We start from the raw sequence: 26,628 nt of genomic DNA on the forward strand, positions 1-26,628 counted from the left end.
CCCGTTGAAATGAGAAGACACATAAAGAAGTCTCAAAACCAGACTTCCAGATCACCTACAGCAACCCCAAAGGGAAAAGAGATGGAACACTGATACTCAACCACCTGGACTCCCTGAATTGACAACAAAAGAGGATCTGGAAAAAATGAAATCAGATATAATTTCTCAGATAACAGCAGAAGTTGTGCTCACAGTGCAAGACATGATTAATAAATCTAGAGAGGAGCTCAGGGACATGATGGAATCCCAACACAGGAAACAAATGGAATCCATGAAATAGATGCAAACAGATTTCCAGGAGTTTAAAAACTCCATTGAAAGTCTACACAGCAGAATGAGCCAATGTGAGGATAGAATTTCAGATATAGAAGATAAGATTCCAATTAGTGACCAGGAAAAGAAAAATTGCTTCAAAATTGAAAGGGACTGTGACAAACCAATCCAGCAGCTGCTAGACAATGGAAAGAAGAATAACATAAGACTTACTGGAGTCAATGAAGAAAGAGGAGAGAGTGCAGATGACATAAAAAAACTCTTCACAGAAGTAATAGCAGAAAACTTCCCAAGGAGGGGAAAAGAACTTGACATACAGATAAGTGAGGCATATAGGACTCCAGCTAGCCTTGATCAAAAAAAAAAAAATCTACACATAGGCATATAATTGTTAAGATTCCAGAAACCCAAAAGAAGAACAAAGTTCTACAAGCACTTAGAGAAAAGAAACAAATCATGTACAAAGGAAAGCCCATCAGAATCACAGCAGACTTCTCAATGCAAACCCTCAAGGCAAGAAAAGCTTGGAGTGATGTATTCCAAGCCATAAAGGAAAACAGCCTCCAACCCAGATTGATGTACCCTGCAAAACTATCTTTCAAAATTGATGGAGAAGTAAGATAATTTCATGATAAAGAGCACCTGAACTACCTGAGCACCAAACCAGAACTACAAAATATTTGAGTCAATATCCTAGGAACAGACAATGAGGATCACAACCCCAGGAAGCAAAGCAGAATGAACCCATCAGGCACAACAAGAAATTAAATATAAAGGGGGAGAATCCAACAAAAACAAAAAGGCATGACAAGGATAAGTCAATACATATCATTTATAACCATCAATGTTAATGGTCTCAATTCACCAATCAAAAGAAATAGACTGGCAGAATGGGTCAAGAAGCAAGATCCAACAATATGCTGCATACAAGAAACACACTTAATTCAAAATGAAACTCAGAGACTGAAAGTTAAAGGGTAGAAAACAATACTCCATCTGACAGGAACCTGAAAAAAAGCAGGAGTAGCTATCCTCTTTGCATATCCAGTGGATTTCAAACCAACACTGATTAAGAGAGACGAAGAAGGACACTACATCCTTGTAAAGGGAACAATCCAAGAGGAAGAGATGACAATCATAAATATCTATGCACCAAACACTAGTGCACCCAACTAGATAAAACAAATACTAACAGACGTGAAAAGTCCTATATGCACTAATACAATAATAGTGGGGAACCTCAATACACCACTGTCACAAATAGATAAACTGGACAAAAAAATAAGCAATGATATACTAGAACTCAATCAAACTCCTGAACAAATGAACTTAACAAATGTTTACAGAGTGTTCCACCCCACCAAATCAGAATACACTTTCTTTTCAGCTGCATATGGGTCATTCTCCAAAATAGACCACATACTTGCTCATAGAACATATTTAGCTAAGTGCAAAGAAATTGAAGTTATTCCCTGTATATTATCAGATCATACTGTGAAGAAATTGGAGACCAATAGCAAAAGAAACCACAAATATTTCATAAACACATGGAAATTGAACAACTCACTTCTAATAAGAAATAGGTCACAGAGGAAATTAAAGAAGAAATCAGACAGTTCCTTCAATTAAATGACAGTTACAATACAACATATGGGAATCCATGGGACACACTGAAAGCAGACTTACAAGGAAAATTCATAGCAGTGAATACACATATTAGGGAAACAGAGCAAGCCCAATTAAACAAACTGATGCTGAGCCTCAAGCTTCTAGAAAAAGAACAGCAGAACAAACCCAAACCTCATACAAGGGAAGAAATGATAAAGATCATAGCAGAAATCAATGCAATGGAGACTAAGAGAACAATACAAAAAATCAATGAAGCCAAAAGTTGGTTCTTTGAAAGAATAAACAAAATTGACAAACTATCAGCCTACCTTATCAAAAAAGGAAAGAAAAGGCCAAAATCCATGCAATTAGGAATGAAAAGGATGAAATTACAATGGACCAGCATATATCCAGAAGATCATCAATACCTACTTCAAGAACATATATGCCAATAAGATGGACAACACAGAAGAAATGGGCAGATTCCTAGATACATATGAATTACCAAAGGTGAATGAAGAAGACCTAAAAATTCTGGACAACCCAATATCAACCAATGAAATTGAAAATGTAATTAAAAACTTATGAACTAAGAAAAGCCCGGGCCCTGATGGCTTCACTGCTGAATTCTACAAGACATTTAGATAGGAACTGCTGCCACTACTGTTTAAACTCTTCAATGAAATTGAAAGGGAAGCAATACTCCCAAATTCATTCCTGGAAGCAAGCATCACCTTGATCCCCAAAGCAGAGAAAGACCCAACTGAAAAAGAGAACTATAGCCAATCTCACTAATGAACATAGATGCAAAAATCCTTAATAAGATAATGGCAAACAAAATTCAGAATATCATTTATGAAAAACAAACAGCCAATATCATACTAAATGGTCAAAAACTGAAATCCTTCATGCTAAAATCAGGAATAAGACAAGGATGTCCACTATCACCACTCCTGTTCAATATAGTCTTGGAAACATTAGCCACAGCAATTAGACAAGAGAAAGAAGGAAAAGGAATAAAGATAGGAAATGAAGAAGTCAAATTGTCCTCATTTGCAGATGACATGATACTCTACATAGAAGATCCCAAGAACTCCACCAAAAGTCTTCTAGACTTAATAACCAAATTCAGTAAAGTAGGTGGATACGTCAACACACAAAAATCAATAGCTTTCCTCTACACATACAACAGACTGAGACAGAAATAGGAAAAACAATTCCTTTCACAATAGCATTCAAAAAACTGAAATACCTAGGAATCAACCTAATGAAAGAAACCAAAGACCTCGTCTCTGAAAACTGTAGCACTCTGAAAAGAGAGATTGAAGACGATATCAGAAAATGGAAAGACATCCCCTGCTCCTGGGTAGGAAGGATCAATATAGTGAAAGTGGCCATACTTCCAAAACTGCTATATAGATGCAATGCAATCCCAATTGAAATCTCAGCAGCATACTTCATAGACCTTGAGCAAAGAATGCAAAAATTCATTTGGAAAAAGAAGAGACTGAAAATAGCAAAAGCAATTCTAGGCAACAGAGACATGGTAGGGCGTATCACAACCACCAATTTGAAACTATACTACAAAGCTACTGTGATAAAAACAGCATGGTCCCGGCAAAGAAACAGACCTGAGGACCAGGGGAACAGATTAAAAGATGCAGAAACACCTCCAGACACACTCAGCCATTTCATCTTCGATAAAGGAGCCAAACACCCTCACTGGAGGAAAGATAGCCTCTTTAATAAATGGTACTGGAAATTGAGTTCAACTTGCCAAAGATTAAAACTAGACATATATCTCTTGCCATGCACTAAACTAAAATAGAAATGGATCAAAGATCTAAATATTAAAATAGAAATGCTGAACAGGCTAGAACAGAGGTTAGGTAGAACTCTTGAAGACATTGGTGTAGGAAAAGATTTTATGAACAAAACCTCAGTTGCCTGTGAACTAGCACAAACAATCAACAAATGGGATCTCTTCTTTTTTTGGGTGGGAAATCTCTTCTTAATAAAAAGCTACTACACAGCAAGAGAAACCACCAACAGGGTGAAGAGACAACCCACAATGTGGGAAAAAATCTTCTCTCGCTGTTCCTCAGAAAAAGGTCTACTATCTAGAATCTATAAAGAACTTAAAAAAAAATCAGACCTCCCAAATTTAAAGACCCAATCTGAAAATGGACATTTGAAATAAACAGACATTTCTCACACAAAGAAGTAGAAATAGCAATTAAATACATGAAAAAATGTGCAACATCAATGGTCGTTCGAGAGATGCAAATGAAAACAATGCTGAGATTCCACCTCACTCCAGAAAGAATGGCTGCTATCATGAAATCAACCAATAAGAAATGCTGCTGGGGCTGTGGGGAAAGAGGAACTCTGTTCCACTGCCGGTGGGAGGGTAGACTGGTGCAACCACTGTGGAAATCAGTATGGAGATACCTCAAAGAACTAGGACTGGAAGTCCCATTTGACCCAGCTATTCTCCTGCTGGGTATCTTCCCAAAAGAATTAAAAGAATCATACCACAGTGATATATGTGCACCTATGCTCATAGCAGCACAATTTGTAATAGCTAAAACTTGGAAATAGCCCAAATGCCTACCAACTGGAGACTGGATAAAGAAAATGTGGGAATTTTTTTAATAAAATGGAGTACTACTCAGCCATAAAAAAATGAGAAATTAGAGACATTTATAGCTAAATGGATGCACATTGAGGTGATACTCTTAAGTGAGATTAATAGGACACACATGTATAAATACCGAATAGTTTCTCTAGTACGAGAAACTGAAAGTGTAAATAAGGACTAAAAGGTATAACAGACAATGTGAAATAGGAAGAAAAGGGGCAAAGGGGAAGGGAAAGTGGGAGGGCTAGGGGAAAGGAAAGAAGGAAATGGAATTAATATGAGAAAATGAAAAAATGGAAACAAAGTCTTTGTAGATAGGGAGGGATGGAGGGGTTGAAGGGAGGGCAGGGGAAGGGGGAAAAATAAGAACCAAGAGAGGTTATGTAAAGGTGCAAATTTCCAATGATGAATCATTATATTGTATACCTAAAATGTACCAATAAAATTAATTTTTTTAAAAAAAAGGGGGAAGGGAACCACCTTGGAGAGGCTATTGTCCCTGCAACAGAACCAAAGAGGGCTGCGCATGGTGGTGCATCCCTATAACTCCAGCACTCAGGAGGCTGAAGCAGAAGTATTGCCATGAGTTTGAGTTTAGCCTAGGCTTCATAATGAGTTCCAGGCCAGGCTGAACTGCATAGTGAGATTTTTGTCTCAAGAAAAAGGAGAAGGAAGTGGAGGAGGTGGAAGAGGAGGAAGAGGAGGAGAAAGAAACCCCCAAAACAAACAATCAAAACACAAAACCAAACTGGGACAATACTAGTCAAGGATGGAAAATGATGTCTGATATGATAGTGCTCTTACTATGGGAATGAAAAGGTACATGAAGAAATCTGTTAATTATGATAAGGTGAACAGGGTCATACAGGGCAGAGAGGAAAATCCAGTCATCTTCCATAGCCAATCAGTAAAAGTCTTTTGTAAATATACAAACATAGATCCATCTTCCAGAACCAAGAGACACTGGTGGGATGTCATTTCATTTGTTAGTTGGCCCCAGATATTTGGGATAAATTAGAGAAACTTCAAATGGAATCCCAGACACCTATGTCCCAATTGTTGGACATGGCCTTTTCTATGTTCACCAATCAGGATCCACAGGAAGGTCAAAATAGAAAAGGTAGAATTCTGTTTTGACTTCCTTCTCTGGAAAACCCTCCTCTGTATCTATAGCCTTAGTTGAGGTCAAGGGGATCACTAGCCAGAGATTCTTTACTCCTACTCTGATGTGTCACTTTGAAGGCTAAATGTTTAACCATGAGTTTCTAATTGTCCAGCATTGTTCTACTCCCTTGCTAGGAAGAGATTTAGTAGCAAAACTGGGGGCAATGTTCAAATTCTGACAAAGGCCAAAACATTTTATCTGTTGGGAACATATTAGGTCTATCTGACTTAATTAGCCAGTATGTGTATCCTACTCCATGGTGTAATAAAATACCTGAGTTTTCCCATCAAACATACAGCTCAGGGCGGGCATTTAGCTCAGTGGTTCCGGCACCTGCTTCGCAAGCGCAAGGTCCCGTGTTCGATCCCTGGTACCAAAAAAAAAAAAAAAAAATACAGCTCACCAGTCACTAACTCTTTTCTCATTTTCTGACAAGTTTTGTTTTCTTCAACCCAGCCAGTGAACCACAACACCCCAAGGTATTAAGAGAGCACATAATCCCAAGTAGGTAGGGTTTACTGCTGCTTTCAGCAAGAAGTAGCTATATGAAGATAGAAGAGACCTCTACTCCCTGGGCACCCCATAAAGAATTATGGGTATATGTGTTTCTCAGGGGAAGATGAGACAGGAGATTAGGGGATGGCAAAGCTGCTGGGAAGTAGTCATCACCTGTTAATTACAAAATCCCAGGACACATACATAGAAGAGTTCCCAAAGCCTTACATGCAGACTTCTCACAAGAACTGGAGCAGGTTTTTGGTCAGATGGCCTAGAGGTGATATCAGCCTGAGGAGTAGGTGATACAAAAATGATGGTCCACACTGAGTTTTTGCCACCCTCTTGCATGAATGGCCCATCCTCACTTTGTAGGCTGCACTTCTTTTCCTACTTTTGCTTGAGCCAAACTCACTCTGCAGAGCCTGTTTCATTTCCTACCTTTAATAAAACTTTGCTATCATTTAAAAAAAAAGCAGCCACCATATGGCTGCACTGCCCCTCACATTCCTGAGTTGTAAATCCAAATGCATGTGTAAGTCCAAGCTGCGAGCGTTAAGTCCAAACAGTTGTTAAACAGGTTGTTAAACAAGGAATATCTGTATTCAAAAGTGGAAACTGCTGCTCCACGCCAGATGAGTTTCTACCCGTTACAGTACATGAAAATCTAACTCATTAAAATCTAACAAAACCACATGATACAAGTTGGATTATCAAAATAACTCAGTCATTTTCATGGCCATTTTTTGTATATTTTCAAATGGCAGCAAAAAATGAAAACACATTTCTATTTTTTTCAAAATGGCACTGTAATTAAATTATAAATTGATCAAAAAGTAAGACGCTGGCCGGGGATTTAGCTCAGTGGTTCTGGCGCCTGCCTCACAAGTGCAAGGTCCCGAGTTCAATCCCCGGTACCAAAAAAAAAAAAAAAGTAAGATGTTAGCATTTATACTTAACTGTGGAACAGATAAAGGAAGGTATCATCAAAATTATCAAAATCATATTTTACCAACCTTTTGGGGACATTTGCATTCCAGAATGTCCCTCACCTAGTTTTGTTTTATTTAAAGAAACTGAAATTTAAATAATTTTCCTAGGACATACAAGATACCTGCATGCATCTCTCCCGTAATACGGCTATACATTTTACATTCTTTCCTGCAATGTTAACTTTATGATTAAAGCAGCTGAATTCAGAAATCATTATATGGGGCAATTTGGAAAAGAGAAAAGGAGATAGGTTCCCCTGCAGTCCTGTTCCCTCTCATCCCCCATCCTGACTGGGGAAGTAGAGTTCAACCACTTACTCAGATAAACAAAGGAAAGCTATACCTGGTGTATCCTTTCTGGGAAGCGACCATCAGAGCAGTAAAGCCAAATTTATTGGGAACATCAACCTTAACATGGCTTGGAGAAAACACAGAGAAAAGAGATTAACTTGCTTATCACAGCTCTATATAGCTGATGGGTACAAATGGTTACAGATGGCTAAAATAGCTCATTTTACCAGAAAAGTCAAGTTCTTCTAGCCCAGTGATGGTAAACCTTTTAGAGCTTTCAATGATAAGAGCCTGCTGCAGCTTGGCTTTGTTGGAAATCTTCTCTTCAACTTACAAAGCTCAAATTCACAAGCCACTTGTCTTCTAAGGCACTCATAATTACTGATTCAAAAGGAATCTGGACACCATTTTTGCACGTGGAAGGCAGCTTGAAACACCTCATCTGCAGCAACTCCATCACATCTCCTTCCTCTACTATCTACCTAAATTAGAAAGCAGCTGACCTAGTGATGCCCTAGCTTCATCAGGAATTAGATGTGAGCATTTTGGGGTAAAATTTGACAAAATGCTGCCACATGTGAGCATGGAACAGAAATTATTTTGGAGAATAAGATATGGCACTCACACCTATAAATTCAAAATTTCATTAAATACAAACTAACATTTACATGGGGCTTGATGATCATCATTATTAACTATGCCTTACTAACTCATTATCAGTCACCTGAGATCAATTTGGAAGGCAGTTTAAAAGGTATCGGAATTTTTAGGAAAACAAAGCTACATCATGTATTTCTATTCTTTTCAGGGACATTAAAAAGAAAGCTGGCAGAGAACGCTCACCCTCCTTCAAGTATTCGAACGAGCAAATCTTCATCATTCACGTTGACAACTCGATGAAAGTATTCGCTGCTTATGGGTTCTCCTAAAGAAATTAGATGGAAAGCGGTCATCCAATATGTAACAAAAGAAGATTCATTCCAACTATATTCTCCTATGGCCTTGAGTGGATGCTTCTTGTTCACCTCCAAGAAGACATTCGGCTGTTCCTATAAATAGATGTTTTTATCTAAATCTTAAAAAGCTAAAATATTTTTGTCTAAATTTCCTATTTAACTGCTTCTTTTACTGCGAAAGGCCTCATTTTTACATGTTAAGAGAATATTTAAACTGACCTAAAGGCTTGGGACATTGTCAAGTTATAAAGTATTGCTTTGTGACATTTGGTAATACTCCTTTCAGATTTCATAAGGCTTAGTAAATGTCTCTTATAAGAAAGGAAAACCTTAGGAGTTGTCACAATGTGCTACTTTTGCTTGCTAAAGAGTGGCTACATGGCTTGAACAACAAAGGACAACTTGATTTGACATGTGAAATGGAACTTGTCGGTTCTTCCCAGGAATATGATGTATGTGTTGGCCCCATGTGCCCCAAGCTTGTGCAGACAGATGGGGCTCATGCCCATAGCAACTTGGGAGCACCTGAGAAAACCCCATGGGGGAGAAAGCCTGCCAAGTAGTGAAGGACAAAGAGAACAAGTCTGAGAAAGATGACTTATTTTAGTGGGAAATGAGAGTGTGGAGGACTGCTGCACAGGGAACACAGGCTTTGCAGGGACAAAGAGGAAGAGAAATCTGCAGGAGAAGGGTATGGGGATAAAGGGGCACGTGAAAGCAGCCCATTTTTCAAAACATGTATTTCATGGATTCATTTCCTTCATATTCCATGCCTTTCCTTTTTTTTTTTTAACTATAATGGTTAAGTTGAAAGGAAATACAAGTGAAGCATTTAGAATAGCCCCTGGCACACCATAAATATCCAAGACACACTTATTCCTGAGGTCGGAGTGATGGGAGTAGCGACTGCCATCGTCCTTTGCTGCAGCTCACCCTCCCCTCTTGTCCAACAGGGTTCCCAGCATCAATGCCCACCCTTGTACCATCTGCCTGCCCTAGAATGGCTTTTGACATTACAATCCTCAGTCTAAGGCCTTGTGCATCCATTTAACACATATTTGTGGAGTAATTTACATACCAGGTCATACTCTAGGCACTATGGGACAGAGTCCTCCCCATTCTGATTTACACTGTAGTATCCACTTTCAGCCTGTCACTTTTTAAATCCTAAAAGGAACTTGCCAAATAAAAATAAAATATAAACTAGCCAATGCCTACCCTATCAACTGCACTGCACCCTAGTGACCTGGGGGTCACCACTTGCTTTACCTCCCTTGTACTGTCAAGCAGGCAGAGGTGAGTCAGCCACCGTCTTACTGCTTCTCACAGTGGCAAATCTGTGGGGACATCAGTTTCTGAACAAAGGAGTTCCTTTCTCCTGGTCTCCTCAGAAGATAGCAGCCATACGAACTAAACTGAGCACTGTACAAACTGGGAATATAGGGGGTCCAAAGAGTGAAGGGGTCCCTACCAGAATGCCCTCGGCTGACTCTTTTCAAATAAGTCAATTTATACCAATTTAAAGTTTTTATAACAATTGAGTCCTGCTAGATTTTGCCAATCTCTAAAGGATATTTTAGCTACCTTATACTTCCTTTTCATCATTCCACACATATTTTAGACCAAAAGTTTCAAATAAAAGTATCACGATAAACCCTCAAAAGCCAAGAAACATAGCTGTCTGTAGCCTTTCAAGGGAGGTCTTGTGCACCCTGCAGTTTCACTAGGGAACTAGGAAAAGAAAGATGGTTTTATACTCCCAAGGGCATTTGACAATGTCAGGTGACATTTTTGTTGTCACAGTTGGCGGGGGGGGGGGGGGGCGCGATTCTACTAGCATCTAGCAAGAGAGGCACCAGGATGCTGCTTGACACCCTACAGCACACAGGCCAGCTTGGAAACAATCAAGAACCATCCAGACCCAAAATGCCAATACCTGCATGGTTGAGAACCCTGGGTCAGATGAAGATGGGCTTAAAATTGACTAGTGTGTGACTCATCCCCACTTAAGGTGGATGAAGTAAACCAAGAGACTGTTTCCCTTCCCCTCTTCCTTCCCAGAAGGCAGAAGTCTGCATCACTGTAAATATCTGTTATCCCACCAACTACCCCACTCCTGTAACTCTCAAACTCCCACTGCCCCTTAAACCTGGTCACCTGAATAGAATCACCTAAGCAAGATGCACAGTTCCCCCTATCTCTGCTTAATTTTAAAATTTGGTGGTATCCTAACCTAAATCAAACCCTATTAATTAACTTGCACACAATGCTTCTTAAATTTTCCTCCAAGCCACAGAAACAGACTTGGAAAGGTGTCCAAGTTCACCCAGTTAGAGACAGCATCAGAACTCACAGCCAGGTCCTCCCTAAGGTCACAATACTCCTTCTCTTCAGTGTGTAATAAGTATCAAGGTATCTGGCCAATTCTCTGTATACTTCCAGCCTTGCTAAAGTTTGAATACAAAGGGACATCATCTTAAATAAATCCAATTCCCCTCTCAAAAGTGTGAAATGAAAGGGGATGCTTAAGAAGCTTCAGAAAATGCTAATTTCTTGGGGGTTTCAAGCACGTGCAGCATCTCACCATGTCTGCACTGACCACCTCCATTCCACATCACCCATCTCACCTGTGCAGCAAGGCTCTCCTGATGAAGATGTTTCCTAGCACATCTTTGCCAGGAAGCTCTACAGCATGCAAATGTGTGGAAGTGAAATAACTCCATTTTATGCTCGTAAGCTTAAGGACTATATGCAACAAAGATCAGGGTACTTTGATATTATGATATAATTAAAATAAATGTATTTATTGCTTCTTCCAGCTTCTGCAAAAGGCATTCAGGGATTCACAATGTATTTTTTTTTTTGTACTGGGCATCAAATTCGGGACCTTCTGCTTGTGAGGCAGGTGGTGGAACCACTGAGCTAAATCCCCGGCCCTTCACAATGTATTTTGGGAACAAATAGATCCTTCAAAAAGAGAAGGGAAGGCAACAATTGTTCATCACTCCTTGCTTGCTGAGTTTCAGCAAAAAGAAGCAAGCTACATCAACCAGGGTACAAGGGCTCCTTCTCAGCATTAACTTATTCACCCTCCTCCCTCAACCAAGTTGTCCCCCGGAAAGTAAAGATCTACAAATCTCCACTGAATACATGTAAATCAACTGAGGCACAGAAAAGTCTCACAGTTTGCCTGAATTTGACAAAGATACAGGAAAGAAAAGGCCCTCGTTTGCAGTGTACAGCAATTCCTTTACTCCCACTATAGCCAGGAGTCTTGAACAGGAAGGAAATTCCAGAAAGAGCAATGTTCCACTCCTCCCACCCCAAAACTCTTCAAGACTTTGTGGGCCTGGCCCTTAGGCCTTTGCCTGTGTGGGTTTGATCTTCTAGTGTCTACTCTGAGTGCTGCAATTACAAACATCACACTGATGCTGCTCGTGGGGAGTACGTCCGAAAAGGCTTATCCAAGCTGGGAGGGATGTGTATGAGTGAGGACACATGGGAGGGCAGGCAGAGTGGTCTTTGGGAACCCATCGCTCACTCGGTAAGAGGTCATTTAACTGCAGGTGTGCCCGCAGATATAATACAGTGATAACACCTTTCTTGGTGGAATTTAGGTCTTTATTAGAAGCAGTGAATAAATCATGAGCTCAATGGAGAAGATATTTGCCAATTAACAAGTAGCAGCTGTTTTTCTTTCTTTTTAAAGGCCCAACTGATTAAAATTGTATGCCTCATTTAAGCAAGAGTCTCCATGTACTTTACCTGGGAAGGAAAAAAACAAAAGGTTGAGCATCCTTTATTCAAACAAAGTACATGCTTTTCTGATTAAAATGCTCTCAAACTGAATGCAAATTATCAACCCATGGAAGCATTTTCATACGCTCAGTATAATGTGCACATTTTTTAATTCTTTGGTTAGCACAATCTGCCTCCTTAAGAGAATCTGCATCAGATATTATACATATAACAATAGATAAGGGAGCCAACAGCCAGTCAGCAGAGCCATGAGCCTGTTTTGGGCAGAAGGAAGAGGACGCTGGATCCCCACCACCCAGCAGGCTGAGGTGGCTGCCAGCTACAAACACTTGTGCTGGACTCACAGTGGAATGGTGCAGAAGACCCAGCACACCTGCTGGTCACCAACATCCCCTTTTCCCCACAGGGGGCTGTATGTCATTAACCATGGAAGCAATGGGACCATAAAGACAAATGCCTGCACCAACCTTTATGACTGTGTCTCCAAAATCAGTTCAGCAAGGAGAAAACATACTTGCTTACCAGCATAACCCTTTTCAGCTGATAAGAGTTAGGCTGGTCACTACCTTCCTAAAAGAGCTCCATAGGGCACATCAACTCCATGGAAACTCTGGCAAGAAGGTCCAGAGTTTCCATGGAGTTGCTCTGGCTTTGAAGTGCTATGATGTCACCATACCTGGTTGCAGAAACAGCTTTGTTTACCTTAACTGGCAAGTTCAGGTAGACTCACCCTGGTTGGTGAGAAATGGATCCATCTCCCAACAGACAGGAGTACAAGCCAAGAAAACCAGTGCTTCTTTTTCATACTCTTAATGCTACCTCTGGGCCTTAGTTCATCATGCATCCATCCATCAAGGACCTCCTTTATGCTAGGGATGTCTGACCTAGCCCCCTCACCGGTCCAGGAGCACACCTTGTAGGTAAACGTCAAAAAGGTAGACAAACGTGTCAAGTAAGTTGCAAGAAGTGTTGTTGGGAGGTGGTGAGCAACTTCTCTGGACTGGGGGAAGAGCTGAAGCATGCACAGGGAAGGGGAAAGCTACCCAAGGAATTGCCCCCCAGCTGACTTTGTCCGAGGAGCAGGTCCAACAGGCAGAGCAGGGGATTAGGTTTTCCAGAGAGGAGAGTCAAAGGCATGAACGTGGGAGTGTGTCGTAGGACTTGTGGGTGACTGGAGAAGCAGGAAGGAAGTAGAGAGGTGTCCTGGGAGACCATCCTAGCTGGGTGTCCCTTGGAGAGACCCTGTTCAAATGCCAGGTGATTTTGCCAAGTCTTCTCCCCAACCCTTGACTTCCTTTAGCAAAGAGCTCACTGGCTTTCCACTGGCTTGCCTCCTTCTCCTCTTCCTAAGGACACCAGAGTCCAAACATCTTCCCTATAAAAGCAAATGCTTTAGAATTGCCATATTCAAGAACTGGCCCTCCTTCCTGACCTGCATCTCCATAATCGACCATTTCACTTCAAAAGTCTTCTCTGAAATTACATTTTTTTCATGGCTAGCTGAGCATCATTTGGGAATGTACCCAGAATCCCCACTCTGAGCTTTAACTAAACTCTCACTTTGCTAAACCGAGATCCAATCCCCTCATGCCATGTTTGGAATTGAAAGTATCACAGACTAACCCAAAATCTAAATTATCTTTAGTCCACACAAAAATTTTCATGAATAAATGCCGAAGGACACATTGAAATCCACAGAAAATGTATATAAGTCAAATGCCACACTGAATGAAATTGAAAAATCACTAATAAAAGGAAGATTTCCTTCATTACCCAAAAAAGACTTGCCTGTGTTGTTAGTGAGTGGGCCACAAAGGAAGTTTCTGACCATTTTAATCTATACAGTATTCTAGCTCAAAGATGACACTGGACCTATACATCTTTAAAATGTCTTATAGTATCAGTCTCATAATCTCAGCTACTCAGGAGGCTGAGAGGCAGGAGGATCACAAGTTTGAAGCCAGCCCACACAGCTTATCAAGACCCTATCTGAAAATAACATAAAAGGGTTGGCAAGCAGCTCAGTGGTAGAGTGCTTGCTTAGCGTGTGCAAGGCCCTGGGTTCAACCCTCATTACTGGAAAAAAATCTCAGTAGATATTGTAAAACTGGGGCAAGGAAGAAGTGGTCTGAGGCATCATAGCTGGTTTCTCTGGCCAACCCCTCTGCAGGCCCTCCCCCTCCAGGGTGCTCTGTGGCTGGGAGCAGCACAACCATGCTTCCTCACTCACGGCACCCAGAAATCAGTGACTGTGGCCAGCTAAGCCACACAGTGGACAGACTCTGAGCAGACCTCCTCACCAAGGACACTCAAGCAGGCAGTTTGCTCTGCCCACCCTCTGTGGCCCACTTCCTGGGAAAGATGGCTCCACTCTTGTGCCAGAGGTCCACGAACAGTACAGTTCTGACACAAACATAGGCTCTCTCAATTTGTGAAAATATATAACTGGATTTCTCTTGTGTTACATGTTATGACCAGGCCCAGGCAGTAAACAATATCATCACAGTGCTTAAAAATGGAATTCTTTCTGCATCCACTAAGGCAGAATATTTTAATTTCTAAATTGTTGGTCATCTTTGTATATGTCTAGACAAATGCGCATAGAGCATTTGTGTACTCACTGGTTGTAGATACTGAGATGACTGGGCTGTACTCATATTCTCCAGAGGGGCTGGTGACCTTCAATCGAAATCTATACAGAGTCCTTGGTTCCAGACCTTCAACAGTGTGCTTTGTTGCATATCCCCTGGACAGGAAGAGACACACATGCTGATAACACTAGATGATCTAATCAACCTTCTGATAGCTTATTACAAAAGCAGGTGTAAGTGACTTTTGGGCACAATCTATTTCTAGTACAGATCTGATCTTGGTTTTTTGAACTCCTTTAAAACAAAACACAGGTCACATACAGCACCTCTATCCTTCCTAGCACATGGCTTCTCTGTCCCACATGGCTGAGCCAGTGCCTGGAACATAGCTGGGATGTGACTTTGTTCTTTGGACAAATAATCATGATAACCCATGTCATTTATCCTCAAATGACAAAGTTTCACCTTTGAAAGATAAGACAGGCAGTCAAATTGCTTTTGAGTTTCAAGTGGAATCTTCAAGTGGGTGACGCTATCTAATAATAGATGGTTGTGCACTATATGAGGCAAAAGACTACTGCAGGGAAGGGATCTGAAGAAGACATACGCATGATTGTATGTAGCTCATGAGCAGCTTATAGCCGGGCAGTCAGGAAACCCATAAGAAAGAGCTCTAACGTCATAAAGCATAGTTACGTTCATCTAGGAATGTGGATGGTCAATTGATGCTGAACTGTTCTAGAACAGAAATCTGATTAGAGGCTCACAGTGGAAATCTGCACACCTCCAGAGGGAAAAATACTGTACCTAATAATTTGGAGCATGCAAAATGAGCACAAGAAATATAGTTAAGTGGCTGGCCTGTCTGCTCAGAGGATGCTGGGACCCACCAGGTATGGTGGGATTGCACCTCTCCGCTTGGGAGAAGTTCCCAGGACCCTGGCTTCACCTTGGCACACATTCTAGGCTTTCAGGTCTCCAAGGGTGATAAGGACTGATATGCAGTGCCTAATATTGTCCCAAACCTCAGTTTCCCTTTGACACCCAAAATCTTTATTGGTATCTGACTAAATTCCAGATATCCCTTTTCTAAATCTGTGTCTCAGTTTTTCTTTTTCATATTGCAAAGGCTTGATTTTTGACTGGGGAGGAGAAAGTGGAAAGGATTCTCTTTCCAGGTCTTTCTTCTTTCCTACTTCAATCTAGTCCTTGTTTTCCTCCCCTCAAAACTCCCCACAGTCCCCTGTACTCCAGGCTTACTATTGTTTTCTCCTATTTTTTTCTGTTTCCATTTTTCCCTTCCACAGAGGGTAAAACATACTTTCAGATTTACAATCAATATTTTCAAGGACATTTATATGCAACACCAATTCTCTTCCATCCAACTCAACAAACGTATCTAGTTCCTATTCTTTCAAGGTGCTGGGCCAGGCTAGGGAGGCAGCCCTGGCCCAGCTCAGGACTGAAATGAAGCAGAGAACAGTAGGTTCAACTTGTTTCCTGCAGAGGAGGGCCAGAAGCGGGGTAGTCAGGATACCAAGGAAGGGACAGAGTTAGGCTGAAATGACAGTGCTGGAGTGAGTAGCATGACTGAAGAAAGAAAGCTCCCTTGGACACGTGGCTTCAGGTCTAGAGAGATGGTCCTGCTAGCACCTCACATATTACTCAAACAGCTTTATTCACTCACCTGAGAGCCCGCTGGAAGAGTGTGGCTAGAGATTAGATCACCACCCACTCTAGCAGGAACAGTACCTCTAAGGAAGAACCCAGAAGGTCTTGCAAGTCCTTCTGCCAAACTTGCAATCAGACAAGTAATTCTTGTGCTACAAGAAGCGAGTAAGAGGTGGGGTGGAGAGTGACAGAAGAATGTCCTCTAGCGAGAGCTCTCTAATGTCAGAGGGAAATATGGGTGAGGGACTCTCATGAAAGACAGACAAATCTCTCCAGTCTGCAAAAGGAACATTGGATTGGAAGGACATTTAACACCCAGGAAGGGTGGCCTCAGTGCCCTCACCAGGGCAAGAGTACAGAATCCAGAAGAGTTTGGCCTGTTCTGGAGAGATGCCTCACTGAAATCCAAAGACTTGAACCATTTTTAAAAACTGAAAAATGCTTACCAAGACTCTTTCCTATGTGTCTCTCTCCTTTACTGATTAGCTGGAATGTGAAAGTTCTAAGTGAAATAAAGTCTTCAACACTTGATGATCCCTTTTTTGCATCACAAGACATTTGGGCACCAAAATCTAAATATTTCTTGGGCACAGCTCTGACAGAGCCAAGGAAAATGACTTGGCATCCTAGGTACCACTGGCCACATGGCTACACTTCACTGCTTTTTGCTGGTGGATTCAGCTACTGATTGGATAGCGCCCTTCTGGAAGCACATCCCTTTCTTTACCTACAAGGAGTTATATATGTGGCACATCTCAGTTAGATTGGCCTCTGACAGTCCCTCGTGTCCCCACAGGAACACATTCCTCTCCCCACAGAGCCAGAGTTTCTCTCCCCTGGAAGAGGATAGAAGGGCACAGAAGTGAAGCTGCAGAGCCCTGGGCCTGGGCTGTAAGAAGCCTGAAGCTCTTGTTTTCAGGCCCTTGGAATTACCCAGCAGTTAAAGAAGGTCAACTTCTCTACTAGAGAGACCACCTGATAAGATGGAGTCACTGGAAGATGGCAGGCAATGACAGATAAAGAAGCTCAGTCAGCTCCTGCCATCCCAGCCCCGCCGCCAGAGCCATCACATGTGACTGAAGCCATTTGGTTCCTCCAGGCCCTACAGAGCTGCCCTAGCCATGACCATGTGGAGCAGAGATGAGCCTTCCCCATGCTGCCTAAGTCACAGTCCATGAGCAAACATGTGCTGGTTTTTGCTTAAAGCTACTAAGCTTGGGGTGGCTGGGTATGCAGCAATAGAGAACAGTGTGTATCAACAAAAAAGAAATGATGAGACAATGAAGAAGGGATCCAATGGCATTAGGAAAGAAATATACATGTGTAAAAAGTAAATATAATGATACTTACCATAAAAGCAAAAGCTATAAAACCAAAATAAATATTCAGAAAAATTACATGGGCTAAAACGAATAACTTTTTAAAACTACATCAGCCTCACACAGCCTGTATTCTTATGAGTAGGTGATTTCATCATTGAGTATAGGTTCATGCTATAGTTCAGATGGGGTTTGTCCCGAGTTTGTGTGTCTGTGTGTATGTGTGTTTATACACAGATGCACACATACACACACTCTCCTTTCACTATCTTCTTTCTCCCAGGCCCAATATCTGGTCCACAAGCAAATGTCTCATGTTTTAATTATTATTTTTTTTGAGACAGGATCTCACTAGTTGCCCAGGCTAACCCTAAACTCCTAGGTTGAAAGATGCTCCTGTCTCCATTGCCCACATAGATGGGATTCCAGTTATAAGCCCAGCTAAACTAGCAAACTTTTTTAAATCCCTAAATTATCTGTTGAATTCAACCAGTTCTCATACTGTGCTGTTATCTCCCACCTCAATTATTGCAAAAGCTTCCTAATTAGTCCTCCCTGCTGCTTGCTGTCTTGCCTCCCCATGGCCTGAGCTCAACTCCCAGCCAGAGGGATCTTCATAAAACATAAAGTAGATCATGACTCTCCTTCGCATAGCAATCTCCTTTGGCTTTCCCCTTCTACTCCAGAGTACAGTAAAAGCCAGATATCTGTCAGTCATCTGAAGACCTGAGTAGTTACTTCCTATCCCTTCATTACTTCACCCAGTTCCTCTCCTCCATTTTCCTGGAGCCCACCAATCACTCCCATCTCAAGGCTTCCTCCTTGGTGTTTGCTCTACCTGAATGTTTTCTCCCCTGACATCTCCACCACTTGTAACAGGACATCGCACAGAAGTGTTCTTCTCAGGAAGGATTTTCTTACATCCACCCCAGAACTCTAACTGTTCCTATGCTTTTTCTCCTTAGTACTTATCATCACCACCTGATATATATATATATATATATATATGTGTGTGTGTGTGTGTGTGTGTGTATACATATATGTGTGCATATATGTATATATTTTTTTCTTTGTTATCTTATTTATCATTTGCCTCCCTATGAGGAATTTCTGTCTGTCCCCAGTGCCCCATTGCCAGCATCTAAAATAGCATTGAGTGCATCATGGGTGCTCAGTAATATACACTAATAGAATGGGTAATAGATATGGGCACCAACTGTCATGGGGATTTAAGGGACAGGCAATGGGGTAGTAAGGGGAGCTTCTCAGTCAATGTAGAACCTGATGCAAGCAGGAAAAATTGTAAGGTGATAGGGACAATTTGTGCAAACAGGAAGAATAGCTAAACACACATGCAGAAAAAGTCAAGGCATAGTTGAAAAACAGGAAAGTGATCTGGCAGGAGTGTTCGTACTCAGAAATTAGAGGTAATAGAGAAGCAGGTTGTGGGGAAACTACGAGGCAATGAATGTTGGTCTAAGGAGTCTAACCTTCCTCCTCCAAGCAAAGGAGACCCATTGGAGAACATTTGACAAAAGGAAAATTAAAAAGAAAATAAACCTACAAAATAGAATAAAAAGCTAGAAGGCAAGAAAAGAGGAGTAAGGCCAACTCATCCAAGCAACAGATGTCCTAGGCAGAGTCCTGGAGTCTGGGGACACATCACCAAATGGTGACAAAATGGAGCTTACATCCTGGTAGATTAAAACATCACAGCTTCATTGGGGCAGAGGAGGAGGGAGTTACAAAGGAGAACTCACAACACCAGGTAACTAATGGACTGGCTCTGCAAAGCCATTGAGGGAGCCAATGTCAGTGATAATACCACTGACTCAAAACTGATGGACAGGAACAGAAACTGACAAGTCAGAAAGAAGTTCCTACACTCACAAGCCCAATGTCAGATGGTAATCACTTTTCAAAAGGAAGACATCTGCTAGTTAACACTATCTAGAAAAAGTGGTATAACTAAGCCAAAGAGGTGAAGAGTAACACAGTCTCATTCTGCCCCCTAGCGTTAAGGTTTGTGCTGCATAATCCTCCAAAGGAACACCGGCTGTTTGTTCACCTCAGCCTTCGACTTGGGCATTGTTGCCAGCTCCATGCCACACCACCAGGCCATCATCTGTGAAATTCCTCTGGTTAGACAGCAGCCAGGACTCTGGGGAGAATATAAATGGCACATATGCACACATTGAGCTGGAGGCTGGTGTACATGGCTGCTGTTTCTCTAGAGGAGGCAGCTTCCTGGCCAATTAGCAAAAGCCAAGATGAAGTTCAGGAATACCTAGGAGAGCATGAGCACACACACACCATGACCAAGCATGGCTTGTAGTAGGAGGGAAATGGGGGAAAGAAATGGCATCCTTTTCTTTCTCCATAGAAATACTTAAAATATCATAATTCATGCTTTTAGAGGGAAACTACTTTCACAGAGGAATACATGACTTAATTAAAATAACATTTTCAAGTAGTCAAGCCAGGAATTCTTTTCATATGGTAACATTTCACATGATTTTTTCTTCTTTCTTTTTTCTTTAGGTACAGAGAAATGTTTCTTAAATATTGGGGATATTACCACTCAGGGCACAGGTAGAGTGGTGTGCGTGTGTGTGTGTGTGTGTGTGTAGACAGATGAAGAAAGCTGGTGAGAATTAAGAGTTAATGAGGGGCCATGATATGAAATCAGAGAAGTTGGATAGGGAGGACCATACAGGGTCTACCCCACATTAGTACTTCATCACAATGCTACCTGGAGAAAAGGGCAGACAAGTGACAGGCTGTCCGGAATTTTGTCTGCATCTGTGTCAACCTGATGGTTCTGATACTGCATTTCAGTTTTCTAAGACATCAGGGAATTAGGTATGAAGTACAGGGGTGTCTCTGTATTATTTCTTACAATAGGATGTGAAACTCTAATCTCCTCAAAATAAAGAGTTTAAGGAAAAACACATTTGTATCTCATTTTTGGTATTTCTAACTCAGTCATTTGGCAAGTGGTAGGACTGTCAAAGAAAAGTCAGTTGATATGAAGACTAAAAGTGACTTCTTGATTTCTCCTATTGCAATTATTCAGTCATGAGACAAACCTTTTGAGGGCCTGCCACCTGCCTGGTGATGCTGCGCAGGAGCCAGGGACAGAGCACTACATGGCAGCAATCTTATCTTTCACTGAGTTTAGTATCTAAACAAGTTCAATAGCTCCAACAAAGGTCAATGCTATGAGGCACATGGAACAAAGGCCTGAGATGGGGAATGGTGCTATGACAATGTCACATGGTGCTTTGAGGAGAGGTTTGATCTGAGATCCACACAGTATAAGGGAACACATGATATAGAATAGAAGGATGCATTCAAGAAGAAGTACCTATGAAGGCCCTGACATCAGAACCACCCTGGCCTGCTCCAGGCTGAAGGATGGTGGCCAGGTGGTTGGAGTTGACAAGGAAACCATGGTATGACATGAGATCTGAGAAGTTGGGTAGGTTGTATGTACTACCCAGGGTCCCATCCCACCTCTATGAACAAAACAGCCTGGTGGGAACCTCATTTAACTTCATCAAAGTAGCTTTTGTTTCTGTCTCTACATTTTGAATTTTAAAAATACACCATTAAAATATTTCAGAAGTCAAAAAAGCTTTTAAAGTACAGGAGGTTTAATTTCAAAGTTACCACTAATGCTTATTTTCCAAAAATTACAGATAATAAAAGAGCATAAAATTCATAGGATACTTGCTAGGGTATTTATTTATTTATTTATTTATTTATTTATTTATTTGTACCAGGGATCAAACTCGGGACCTTGTGCTTACGAGGCAGGTGGAACCACTGAGCTAAATTCCCGGCCCAAATAATTTTGGATGTAACCTTTTCTTTCTTGGTACTGGGCATCGAACTTGGGACCTTGAGCTTGCAAGGAAGGCAGCAGAACCACCGAGCTAAATCCCCAGCCCTGTAAGTCCTTTTTTTTTTTAATTGGTACATTTTAGGTATACGATATAATGACATTCATCATTGGAAATTTGCACCTTTACATAATCTCTCTTGGTTCTTATTTTTCTCCCTTCCCCTGCCCTCCCTTCAACCCTATATAAGTCTTTTTTAAAAACAAAACAAAACAAAAAAACCCAAAACAAGCAGTGGCTTTTTAAGAGACAATAAAAATCATTCTACATAATCAGGAAATCAAAACAAAAATGGTAACCAATTCAACTTTGCACCTACGTATAAATGATACCATAAGTGTGCATTTTGGGGTCTTCTTCTTCAATTGAGAACCTAAGCCAGCGCTCCTGAGGTCCTCGCCGTTCCCCTTTCTTTTCCAGATCCCAGTATAATTCAATGCTGTGATGAGTCACTTTGCCCACAACAGGTGGATGAGGCTTTGAGGATGGTATGATTTCTAAAAAAAAACCAAAAAAATCATGGTTACAGGACCCCCATTTCCATAAGGAAGAGAACCAAGCTGATCAGACAAAGACTCTAGCTGCTCAGTGTTCCAACTGTTTCCCACATTGTACACATAGGAATGAGTACTGAACACCCAAAAAGCTGAAGGGATACAAGTCTAGCTGGTGTAGTGAGCGCCTGCTCCCTTCCACAGGTGTATTGCAACGTCCCATCAACATCAGACGTCACTCACAGACCCTTCAAAATCCTGAGTAATGTATCAAACCAAGCAGGTTGCTCTTTCAGATTGTGAAGCTCACTTAGTTTGTCACTATTGTGCTTCAGTGGACTGGCTAGTAGATAAAGCCAACAAACAGACACTGCATCTTGTCCAAATATTTATGAAACAGATGACAAGTACTGACATCTATTCTATACCAGCAGCTCTTACAAAATAACCGAGAAAAGAAAATCAAAGGCTAATCACAAACCAAGTAAAATAGTAGGACACAAAAGAGCAGAAACAAATAGCCAACATGATACACTGGACCCCTAACTTATGAACTCCTCATTCTCGAGGGCTGGTTGTAACCCAAGTTGGTTAGCTGAAGGCTCGGGCTCCTCTACACAGCCTTCAAAATCTCTCTCCTGTATACAGGCAGATCTCAGTGTCTTTAGAGAGACATCGGCCCAGGATTTCTCAATTAACCTCATACAGGAAAGGAAGTTGTAATTTCCTTTCAAAACTTTTTAAGGGTTAAATCTGTATCTGAGACCATCTGGAAGCACAAACGGCCAGCATTTGGGTCATAACTCAAGACTTTGTTCATAAGTTAAAACTAAAATTTCAGTTATAACCCAAGTTGTTCATATGTCAGGTCAGTTGTAACTCGAAGGTCCACTGTATATGAAAAATATTCACATTCCAGTGTTACAGACATTAGTAGTAATGAGCTATAAATTTATATCCAGTCTCTCACTTTTAATATCATTACTATTAGAAGTGACAACACAGGTAGAAGATACTTTCATGCACTGATTGTGGGGATACAAATCATAGCCTTTTTTAGCAAATTGGGCATGGTAACACACACCTATAATCCCAGCACTCTGGGAGGTGGAGGCAGGAAGATTCCATGGAGCCCAGCATGGGTAAGTCAGTAACATAGTGAAACCCTGTAAAAATTAAAAAGGGCTGGAGACAGGCCAGGGATTTAGCTCAGAGGTTCCGCCGCCTGCCTTGAAAGCACAAGGTCCAGTGTTCAGTCCCCGGTACCAAAAGAAACCAAAATAAAAAAGGGCTGGAGATGTAGCTCAGTGTGAAGGCCCTAGGTTTAATCTCCAGTAGAAGGAAGGAGGGAGGGAAGAGAGGCAGGCAAGGTAGGTAGATATGCAAAGAAAAAAGGAAGCAATATGGCAGTATCTATTAAAATTACAAATACACACACCCTTCTATCCAGTCATCACATTCCCAGCAATCTCTCCCCTAGAAATCGGAGAACCAGAGCACACAGGGACACATACACAAGGACATTAACTACTACAGTCTTTAGCAGATTACCGAAAAAACAAAATCATTAACCCATAACCCATTAATAAAGGAAAGTGCAAATAAATTATGATGTGTCCATAACATATAATGCTTTACAGTTTTACAGCTGTTAAAATTGGTCCTATGGTAAATACTTTGAGAGGATTTCTATAAGGTAGTGCCAAATGAGAAATCAAGGTACAGAGAAAAACATACACCATCCTATTTTCATAAAGACAAAAAGTACAATTTATGCCAAGTTGCTTAGGGTGTGATTGTTCTGTTTTGTGATAGTTTTGTCTCCCCTGCTACATTTTAGGCTTCTTGACGGCGGAGTCCTCAAGTGTCCTTCACTCCTTCTAAAACCTGTCCCTGTATCTCAACTGCTTTTTGGACCTCAAATATATCATTGATTTACCACATTAATCATTTTTAAAGAATTTTGTATTTCCCTTGAGCTGATGTTCCACACAGCTGGCAAGCTGCTCTCTGAAGACCCCAGCACCCTCCTGAGCTGTAGTACCCCCATGGAGAAGACTGGGCTGCCCCAGCCTCACCTGCCCCAGGCCAGTAGGGCACACAACCAACAATTTCCTTTGCCCTGAGATCACAGAGATTCTCTGGGGGCAGCCTCCAAGCTCATGTTTCCTAAATTTATTTTCCAAATATTCATAGAAAGCACGATGGGATTGCATAAACATGAGTTTGAATCTGTGTTCTGAAACAGTCAAAAAATACTTTCCTCAAAGTGTTTTAGGATAATCAAATAACATGTATAAAGTATCTAAATAAATGATGGTCCATTTCACGCAATGAAATCCTATCCTGGAGCTAAAAGGAAGTAATTGTATGTGCATCGACTTAGATAAATCTCAAAATGATTGAGGGAAAAACTGTTTGCAAAAGGAAACCCTACATTATTATGCTGTTTATCTAAACAAACACAGCAACACTATATTGTTTATGAATAATACATGAACAGAAATGTAGTCAAAATTAAAATGATGAGACTGCAGAAAGAATCACCCTCATAGAGATGTAAGTGAAGGAACAGAGACATGATAAGTGGGAAGGGTGTCTCACCACTCCTCTACTCATAAGGTTTTATGTTTTTATGAAAAAAAAACTTAAGACATATAAGGCAAAATGTTCACATTAGAAACCTATATGGTATGACTTTGGGATGAATTCTTATCTACAATAATTTTGGTAGGGTTGAAATATTAATTTTTGAAAAACTGATAAAAATAAATGATTTACCTTACTCCTATTGCACATTTAGTTTTCTTAGAGAAACTGATGCCAGTTTGCAAAACAGAGCAAATCAACACTTGCTGGGAGGAGCCATTAGCCAGACAGGGACCCTTCAGTAAAAGTCATTTCATTTGATCCCAGCATTCCTGCAATGACTCACATGGTCACACACAGCACCATTGTGGAGTCACTCACTTTGTTTTCAAAAATCTCTGAAACCAAAGACCAATTGGTAACTGTCTTAGTTACTTTATCATCACTAAGACATAATACCTGACACTTCTGTAAGGAGGAGAGGTTTATTTTGTCTCACAGTTATAGACATTTCAGTCTATGGTTGTCAGGCTCAGACACAAATGGTGTAATGAAGGGCCTGGAAGAAAGCTGCTCATGTCATAGCGGCCAGTATGCACAAAATGAAGGGAGGAGCTGGGGAGGGAGATAGACCCTTCCAAGTCATGTTCCCAGTGGCCCACCTCCAGTCAGCTATAGCAAGCCCATGATCCAATCACCTTCTAACAGCCCCACCTCTGAACACATAAGGCTTTGGGGCAACACTGTAGATCTACACTGAAACAGTAACTATTACAAATTACTTCCAACTTAACTAGAAGCTAACTGACACAGTATTTCAATTCCAAATACATCTGGCCTAGAATCCCATTAGAAACCAGGATGGGCAAGACATTCTAAATTAATAGCAAAAAAATTAATTAATTAATAGCAAATCTCAAAAGGGACAAACCAAATGGTTTCTCATAAATTTATTGAAGGAGTGAAGAGATGATATTCCTGGGTACATAAAGAGCTTCTCATATTTTACCCTTTACTTACAGCGATACATGGAAATAACAAAGAAATCTTGCTCTGCAAGTTTGGCCCCAGCTACCCCGGGTCTACCACCACCACCAAACCTGGCCATGGGCACACTTGCAGCTGCCACTCACAATGGAGTCGGGAACCCCTACTGCTTGCTAGTCACCACCCCTTCAGACCTAGTACAGAGCTCAGGTGGGCTAGGTGTAAGACCTGGAAAGTTGATTTATTTGCACTTACCCTTTGTAGTATTTTAAGGAGTGGTTCAAACACAGTGGTACTGTGGCCTGAGAGAGCACCCAGTGTGAGTGAAGGCTTGTGGGAGGCACAGGGAGCTACCAGGGGTCTTATCCCTCGCCATGCTCTGCTCTCCCAGGAACACCAATGCTCAGGACACTGACCATCATCAACATCCTCCATCACCTTGTACTTCAGGACAAACTCAGCAAGATGCAAATGTCCACTTCTGCAAGAAGTGCCTCTCACAGAAAGCTATTAATGCCAGACCAGACCAGGATAGTCAGGTAAGAGCTAATTATTCTTAGGTAGCCAAGAAATAGTCAACAAATATAAATTCCTTTTTTTCTTTACTTTCTTTCTTATCCAACCTACAGTAATTTAACAAGTGTGTTTTAACTCATACTTTTATACCCATAAAGTTGGTGCTTTTGATAAAAAAAAAATGCTGGAATTTTTGTCATAACCTGCTAATATACACACTATTTGGGATGTTTATTTCAGGATCCTAAACAGGAGACACATTAATAGGTCACTGGCCAAAGTGTAAATATCACTACACCAATGGAGCAGACAGCTAAGCTTTAGTGAGAGCTGAAGAAGTGCCAGGTCACACACCCAGCCACTGGGAAAAAGGCAG

At 41.2% G+C, this 26,628-nt stretch overlaps 2 protein-coding genes across 4 annotated transcripts in view; one reads left to right on the forward strand and one right to left on the reverse strand.

The window, feature by feature from the left end:
• Adam12 (ADAM metallopeptidase domain 12) overlaps positions 1 to 9,713 on the forward strand; it is a 435,473-nt gene extending 425,760 nt beyond the window's left edge. Inside the window, exon 22 of the mRNA XM_021253283.2 lies at positions 8,274 to 9,713. Within this exon, the coding sequence (XP_021108942.2) occupies positions 8,274 to 8,282 (9 nt within the window). The 3' untranslated portion in view covers positions 8,283 to 9,713. The remainder of the gene's footprint in view (positions 1 to 8,273) is intronic.
• The window catches only part of Fank1 (fibronectin type III and ankyrin repeat domains 1), a 179,567-nt gene that overhangs the window by 24,083 nt on the left and 128,856 nt on the right, over positions 1 to 26,628 (reverse strand). For all 3 annotated transcript variants that reach the window (XM_021253288.2, XM_021253290.2, XM_087185169.1), the window contains exons 2-5: positions 21,986 to 22,163; positions 14,802 to 14,926; positions 8,309 to 8,390; positions 7,518 to 7,592 (exon numbers count right to left, since the gene is read on the reverse strand). In XM_021253288.2, coding sequence (XP_021108947.1) covers positions 7,518 to 7,592; positions 8,309 to 8,390; positions 14,802 to 14,926; positions 21,986 to 22,163 — 460 coding nt within the window. The remainder of the gene's footprint in view (positions 1 to 7,517; positions 7,593 to 8,308; positions 8,391 to 14,801; positions 14,927 to 21,985; positions 22,164 to 26,628) is intronic.

Source organism: Heterocephalus glaber, unplaced genomic scaffold, assembly GCF_053883595.1.
Source record: "Heterocephalus glaber isolate CG9 unplaced genomic scaffold, H.glaber_assembly_v1.0 deba00001497, whole genome shotgun sequence".
In the NCBI taxonomy this organism is placed as follows: Eukaryota; Metazoa; Chordata; class Mammalia; order Rodentia; family Bathyergidae; genus Heterocephalus; species Heterocephalus glaber.